This window comes from Elephantulus edwardii, unplaced genomic scaffold (assembly GCF_000299155.1).
Source record: "Elephantulus edwardii isolate Elephantulus edwardi_28Jun2011 unplaced genomic scaffold, EleEdw1.0 scaffold00195, whole genome shotgun sequence".
Lineage (NCBI taxonomy): Eukaryota > Metazoa > Chordata > Mammalia > Macroscelidea > Macroscelididae > Elephantulus > Elephantulus edwardii.
This window is the reverse complement of record NW_006399945.1, coordinates 1,011,214-1,019,323: the sequence shown is the minus strand read 5'-3', so window position 1 is coordinate 1,019,323 and position 8,110 is coordinate 1,011,214. Positions and strand designations below refer to the sequence as shown.

The window sequence follows — 8,110 nt, the reverse complement described above, 5'->3', positions numbered from 1 at the left end:
TCCCTGCCCCCGGGGGCTGGCGCCGCCCGGCTCCCGCCCGGGACTCAGAGCGTATCCTTTGAAAAAGGGGTTTCCGGAACTAGATTTCTTTTTGTTTACAATTTTATGTACTCCACCCAGGCCGGGAATTTTCCTATTTGGGACAGATCGGGCCGCTTTTGCGGGCAATGCGTATTATTATCAGCATCCTAGGGCCTGGACGTTAGTGGAATTAGAGGAGCCCGACCGCAGCCTACAAACAGAACCCACTAAAATATGAGTGGCACGGGTCGCGCTAGTTTTGGACCCAGCCTGTGGCGCGGGCGATGGCCGGGAGCGGGGTGAGGACGCACTGGCCCGCGCGCAGCCTCGGAGGGCAGTGTGTGCCCAGCAGCCCTCCGCGCCTGGCCACCCTACCCGCACGTAGAGCCTTTGGGGCATCCTAGCGGAATTTTAGGAATCTTTCATCAAAATAGTAAAATGCCTTTGGTTTAAAGACCTTTGTTTCCCCAGAAATGCAACGCTAAATAAGAGACGTACTGGCAAAGAAAGTGACTTATACAACATTCTTTCTGTATTTTTTGTGTGGACTTTAAGCAGTTGCAAAAATGATGATGCCCAGACTCAGATGGAATAAGGTCATTTGGGAATCTTGCAGGGTGAGAAAGCCTAAGGGGAGGTGCAATAGCGCTGAGACCTGCCGCTGAGCAACTCACTTGAGTTCTGATCTTCAGATGTAGCCTTGGCCAAACTATGCATGGAGAACAAATCGCCCCGTCTGGGCATGTATTAAAACACCCGGGAATGAATTTTCTGAGAGTTGTAAATAAAGCTCAGAAGGCTGCAAGAGACTTTTAATTGCAAAAGTTGTTGTTGTGGACCATAGAGTCGGAACTGACCCACAGCTGACCCTGACCCTCCAGCGGGTTTTCAGAAGTATTTAATCACATAGGAGCAGGTTGCCCACCTTTCTCGCGTGGAGCGGCTAGTGAATTCGAACCACGTGCCTTCGGGATTGCAGCGCAGCTTTTTGCCATTAGGCTAATGTTGGAAAAGTAAAACCCCCCAAACCAAACCTGCTGTGGAGTCAGCACTGACTCACTGATCTTTGGAGCACGAGCTGAACAGCCCCAGAGAGTTTCAGAGTACTCTTTATGGGAGCTGAACCTCACATCTTTCTCACTGCAGGGGTTCCGACTGGTCAGTTAGCAGCTCTAGTGTGCTTTGATTGTGAGAGTAGGGGTTTGGATTTCCCCCACTTAGGCAGATTTTACTTGAGAGATACTGGGAATAACAACGAGGAGATGCTTTTCAGGCGCCCTGCTGTTTCGCAGAGAAGTTACACCTCTAGGTGATGCTAGACTCTGAAGATTGAGAGAGGCCGAGCCAGGCTGGGCATTGGTACTTTTAAAAGCCTCATGTAGTCAAGTCAGAAAGGGACTTTGCTCTTCCTTTCACGTGCCTGTGGACTCAGCAGGAGAAATCGTCAAAAATAATAATTCCAGGGCCTCCTTCATAGCCTGGGAACAAAATTCTCCAAGTCCCAAGACAATAATTTTCACAAGTCCCTCCTGGGGATTCTTTGATCAGGAATGGTAGTCAGTCAAAAGTCAAAGCCTCCATTGTTTGGAGGAGGGTCTGTCACTTAGAAAAGTGAGCTGCCCAGACTCTTCCAACACATCCCATCAGTATATGGGGATTTAGTGTCTCTCTGTGTAGATCAGAGCTCTTCTTGCCTCATCTTATAAGGCAGAGAGATGTAACAGATTTAAATAACTTTTTTTAAATATACCTCTTACCCAACCCTAATGTAGTTCACACACCCCTTTTGTGATGAAGAAAATAGACCCAGCCTGCTGGCATGATCAGCCCAGTCACACAGCTAATCAGGTTCATATTTATTACTACATGTGGTATAATACTATATAAATCTTGACTGATGCCATGTTGTTAGTTGTTATGTAACATGGAGTCGGAACTGACCTGTAAGTGGCTCTCCCTCAAGTTTCAGAAACATTAAATCACATGGGAGGAGATTGCCCGTCTTTTTCTGCTGAGCAACGGGTGGATTCGAACCATGTGCCTTTGAGTTGGTAGTATAGCTCTTTGCCACTAGGCCAGTTGTGGTAAATAGTCACCATCTAGTTCTGTCCCAGGTTAGAAGAGGCTTAGTTTATATGGACTGTTAGTCCTGCAGACTAGTTTTTTTAATGCAAGACAGACTAATTATTTTAGAAAATAAGATCATACAGTGGGGGGGGGGCGGTAAAGAAGGATGTAAAAATCTTTATAATCACAGTTTATTATAATTTGTGGTCCCCAACCATGACTTCATGCTAAAATCATGTGGGTGATTTAAAAACTTGCTGGGTGTGCAGAGACTATTCTGATAATTGGCCTGACGTGTGAGGCCCCAGGAACCCTAGTGATGGAATATCAGGCTGATAACTGGAAGGTTTGTAGTTTGAATCCACTAGCAATTCCTAGGGGAGAATTATTGACAGTCTTTTTCTGTAATCCTCTTATCTAAAAGAGGGCTTCTTGTGTTTGTTCTTCTAAGTACAACTCTTAGCCACTTTATGAACAACAGATCTGAACCCTGTCCTATTTGTGCCATCCTCATCATCTCTGATACACTTGAGTTCCTTGTTAAAGGGATTGTGTCAGGCCATCTGGTTGAGAGTCTTCCTCTCCCGCACTGAACTTTCACCTTCCCAAGCATGATGTCCACTTTAAGGACTGGCTTCTCCTAACATCATGCCCAAAGTACGTGAGACAAAGCTTTGCCATCTTTACCCCCAAGGCCTCTTTGGCTTTACTTTTTCTAAGAAAATAATCTGTTTGTCCTTTTGGCAGTCCATAGAATATTCAGTACTCTTCTCCAACAGCACAGCTTGTTGATTCCTCTTCTGTCCTCCTTGTTCATTGTCCAGTCAGAGGCATAGCAAATAATTGAAAAGGACATGAATTAGGCATACTTTAGTCTTTAAACTGATATTATTGGTCCTCAGTACTTTGGAGAGGTCTTTGACAGGAGACTTTTCCGTTTCTTTTGATTTCTTGATTGCTGACTTCAAAGGTGCTGATTGTGGATCTTGTTGTTGTTGTTATGTGCCCTAGAGTCACTTATGACTCATAGTGACCCTATGCACAACAGCTCCATCCTGAGCCAATCTTATTGTCTCTGACAGACCTACCCCAATTACCCCAGTCACTGGGTCAATCCATCTCATCAAGGGTCTTCCTCTCTGTCCCTCCACCCTCCCAAACATGATGCCTCTCTCCAGGGACTGGTCCCTTCTTGCAACATGGCCAGAGTATCTCAGACGAAGTTTCAGAATCGTTGCCTTCAAGAAGCAGCTTGATTTTACCCTCTCTAGGATGAACCTCAGGATGGATGGTGAAGAGATTGAGATTGTACACAGCTTTAGTTTGCTTGGCTCCATAGTCAACAGTCTTGGCACCAGCAGCCAGGAAATTAAAAGGCGCATTGCCATGGGAAAGTCTGCTGTTAGGGACCTCTCCAAAGTGCTGAAGAGCAGTGGTGTCTCTCTGGAGACTAAGGTGCGTCTGATACAGGCTATGGTCTTCGCAATCACCTGTTGCATCAGAGAGTTGGACAATGACCAAGGAGGATAGAAGGAGAACTGATGCCTTTGAGCTGCGGTGCTGGAGAAGAGTACTGAGAATACCATGGACTGCTAGGAAAACAAACAGATTTATCCTGGAAAGGGTTAAACCGGGTGGCCCCTTGGAGGCAAGGATTCTGAGGCTCCGTCTAACATACTTTGGACATGTTGTGAGGAGAGACCGGTCCTTAGAGAGGGACATCATGCTTAGGAGGGTGGAGGGACGGCGCAGGAGAGGAAGGCCCTCTATGAGGTGGATTGATTCAGTGACTGGGATAATTGGGATGGGAGTGTCAGAGACAGTGCAATTGGCACAGGACAGAGCGGAGTTTAGGGCTGTTGTACATAGGGTCGCTATGAGTCTCAAGCGACTTGACGGCACATAACAACAACAACAGGATGAACCTGTTTGTTTTCCTAGCAGTCCATGGTATATTCAATACTCTTCTCCAGCACCAAAGCTTAAAGGCATCAATTCTCCCTCTATCATCCCTAGTCATTGTCTTGCTTTCTGAAGCATAGTAATAAATTGTGAAGACCATGGCCCGGTCAGATGTACCTTAATCTCCAGACTGACATTGTTGCCCTTTAGTACTCTGGAGAAGTCCCTGACAGCCAACTTTCCCAGTAATTTCCTGGCTGCTACCAAAAGTGTTGATGATGGAGCCAAGCAAACTGAAGCTGTTAACAATCTCAATCTCTTCTCCATCTATCATGATGCTGACAGTTGGCCCAGTGGTGAGAATCTTGCTTTCTTGATGTTGAGCTTCAATCCATATTGAAGGCTTCAATCCATATTGAAGAGAGTCCTTGACTCTCTGCGGCGAGCACTTCAGGTCCTCCTCAGTTTCAGCAAGCAGGGTTGTGTCATCTGCATAACACAGGTTGTTGATGAGTCTTCCTCCAATCCCTGATGCAATATTCCTCCCCACAGAGCCCAACCTCCCAAATGATCTGTTCTGCATATTTGAAAAGGTATGGAGATAGGACCCATCCCTGGTATAAACCCATCCCAGTTTTGAACCAAGCGGTATTTCCTTGCTCTGTTCTGACGACTGTCTCCTAGTCCATGTATAGGTTTCGCCTAAGCACAATCAAGTGTCCTGGGATTCCCGTTCTTCTCAGAGTCAGCCACAGTTTCTTATGATCCACACAGTCAAATGACTTTGCATAGTCAATGAAACACAGATGGACATTCCTCTAGTACTCTGCTTTTAGCCAAGATCCATCTGACATTAGCTATAATATCCCTAGTACCATGGCCTCTTCTAAACCCAGCCTGTATTTTTGGCAGTTCTCTGCTGATGTGCTGTTCCAGTTGTTTTTGGATAATTTTCAGCAGAATCTTGTGTGTGATATTAAAGATACTGTTCGATAATTTCCATACTGTTGGGTCACCTTTCGTTGGAATGGTAACAAATATGGATCTCTTCTAGTCAGTTTGCCAGATGGTTGCCCTCCAGATTTTTTGGCACAACTTGGTGAGCATATCCAGGGCAGCGTCTGTTTGTTGAAATATATCAATTGCTATGTCGTCAATTCCTGGGACCTTGTTTTTTGCCAGTTCTTTCAGAGCAGCTTGAACTTCTTCCTTCATCACCATAGGCTCTTGCTCATACATTGTTTCATGAAATTCTTCTGTGTCAGCTAATTCCTTTTGATACAATGACTCTGTATGCTCCTTCCATCTTCTTTTAATGTTCCTGGATCATTTAACATTCTGCCCAAAAGCATCCTAAAATATTGCAACTTGAAGGCTTTGAATTTGTTCTTCAGTTCCTTCATGTTAAGAAATGCCAAATGAGTTCAGCCCTTTTGATTTTCTGACTTCAGCTGGATCTTAGTAAGACAAAACTGTTGACAATTTCAGTTTTTTCTCCTCTATTTAATCAAAGTCTATCATGATGTTGCTAATTCGTCTGGTGATGAGAATTTTTGTTTTCTTGATACTGCGATGCAATCCATATATTGAAGGCTGTAGTCTTAAATCTGTGTCAAGTCCTCCTCCCTTTCAGCAAGCTAGTTGTGTAATCTGCATAATGCACTCAGAATGCACTACTGCATCAGAATCTTCCTTCATGAAATAAAAATTGATGCTTTTGAATTGATGCTGGTGAAGAATATTGAATATACCATAGTCAGATGAACAAACAAATCGGTCTTGGGGGAAGTACAAGTACTGTGCTCTTTAGAGACAAGGATAGTGAGACTTCCTCTCACATTATACTTGAGAAATAGAGGGTCAGGGAAAAGAAAGCTTCTCAAGGAAGTAGATTTACACAGAGACTGCGCCATGCCTTTCAGGGGCTTTGTTATTATTTTAAAACTTTCTGTCTAATTCTTCCTAGACTTAGACCAAAAAAAGCATGTAGAACTGAAGATGGATCAGGCTTTGCTGCTCATTCATAATGAACTCCTCGGGACAAGCTTGACTGTCTACTGGAAATCAGAAAGTTGTTATCATGTAAGTATTATGTGCTTCACAGGTTTTTTTGGTCGAGGATACTTTGGTAAGATTTTTAATACTTCCTTTACTGTTCCCTTAATACTCCCTTCACAGTGCTTCACAGGTGAGGACAAGCTGGCTATTAAAGAGAGAGGAGTACAATTAGGAGAAAACATCTAGCAGTGAGCAACTTTGGTTTCTTCTCTTCTTTTCCCTGTGCGTCTTTTAAATGAACTCACGGTGAGGGGCAAAACTGAGAGCTTGTGTTTCATTTTACTTCTTTGTGTAATCCTTTGCCCAGCAACTAAAGCACAGGACGAGGAAGGAATGAGAAAACAGGTTGTTTTCTGAGAGTAAGTGCAGTGAAAGCAGACGGAAGGAACAGATGGAGGCAGACAGTTTTTCTTTGAAGCTGCCTCGGACGAATTTGCTTGAGGACTTTACTCCTATTTTAAACTTGGTTGTTTTTTTAAGGACAAGACTGTTCTTCCATGTAAAGAGAATATTCTTTTTGTTCAAATTGGTAGCTTTATTTTATCTATTTGCAGAGGGGGGAACTGAGGGTATACTGACCTCTTTACAGCAAGTACCTTTTTTTTAAAAAAAAATTAATTTTAATGAAAGTTTACAGAGACTTTGGATTTCCATTCATTCATTGTTGCACTTTTCTCCCTGCCCATCCCTCCCCTGCCCAGTTCACTCTTCTCTTTGAAAAGAAAAAGAAAAATTCTTTCATTGTTTTACAATCCCTCCCACCGCAGGTCCACTCCACTATACAGCCTTCGTTCTAGACTCCTGTCATGACAATAATACCTAATCACATAGCCCTTTTAAACAGTTTTCTCCCTCATCTGTTTCAATGCAGTATACATTAATTATCCCTTCCTTCTCAGTCTCCCCCCAACCCCGATGCCAGTCCTGTTTTACAACAGTGGCACCATGCAGTATTTTTCCTTTTGTGACTGAGATATTTCACTCAGCATAATGGCTTCCAGGGTCACCCATTTTGAATATTATTGCATGAGTTCCTTATTTTTCAATGCAGTATAGTATTCCATTGAGTGAATATACCACAGCTTCTCTAACCATTTGTTTGTTGATGGGCATTTAGGTTGTTTCCAACTCCTTGCTATTGTGAACAAAGCTGCAGCTTGGGTGGCAATTATGGTCTCTTCGGGGTATATTCCCAGTAATGGAATGGCTGGATCAAATGGTATCTCTATTTGCAACTTTTTGAAAAAACACTACACTGCCTTCCACAGTGGTTGCACCATTTTATACATCCACCAACAGTGATTAAGCGTTCCAGTTTCTCCACAACCTTACACACATTTGTTGCTTACTGTTCTGTTAAATTTTGCTGTTCTTACTGGAGTGAGATGTTATCTCATAGTTGTTATGATTTGCATCTCTCTTAGAGCTAGGGATTTTGAACATTTCTTCATGTGCTTGTTGGCCATCTGAATGTCTTCTTTGGTGAAGTGTCTGTATTCTGTGCCCATTTTTCAATTGGATTGTTTACCTTTATCTTATTGTGGTGCTCAAGTATTTTATAAATTTTATAAATTCCTTATCTGACATGTCATTACCAAACACTTTTTCCCAGTCTGTGGCTTTGGATGTGCATAGGGATTTGATTCTTAGAAGGTCCCATTTATCTATTTTATCTTCTCCTGGTTGTAGAAGAGTTCCTTGTTTTTCAATGCAGCATAGTATTCCATTGTATGAATAGACCACAGCTTCTCTATCCATTCGTTTGTTGATGTGCACTTAGGTTGTCTCCAACTGTGAACAAAGTCGAGATAAACATGGGTGTGCATATATCTGCTTGGGTGGCAGTTATGGTTTCTTTGGGGCATATTCCTAGTAGTCCTCGCCAGCATTTGATGTTTACTGTTCTGTTAAATTTTCCTATTCTTCCTGGGGTGAGATGATATCTCATAGTTCTTTTGAGCAAGTACCTTTAAAACAAACAACCTCCTTGCCCCACTGTGAATACCAGCTGAAATAACTGTGAAGATGAATAACACATCTGCAGTTTGATTAAACATACGAA

General features: G+C 43.1%; 1 protein-coding gene across 1 annotated transcript in view; it reads left to right on the top strand.

The window, feature by feature from the left end:
- Positions 1–305: 305 nt before the first annotated feature.
- The window catches only part of HGSNAT (heparan-alpha-glucosaminide N-acetyltransferase), a 39,091-nt gene continuing 31,286 nt past the window's right edge, over positions 306–8,110 (top strand). The window contains exons 1-2 of the mRNA XM_006897003.1: positions 306–402; positions 5,957–6,072. Coding sequence (XP_006897065.1) covers positions 306–402; positions 5,957–6,072 — 213 coding nt within the window. The remainder of the gene's footprint in view (positions 403–5,956; positions 6,073–8,110) is intronic.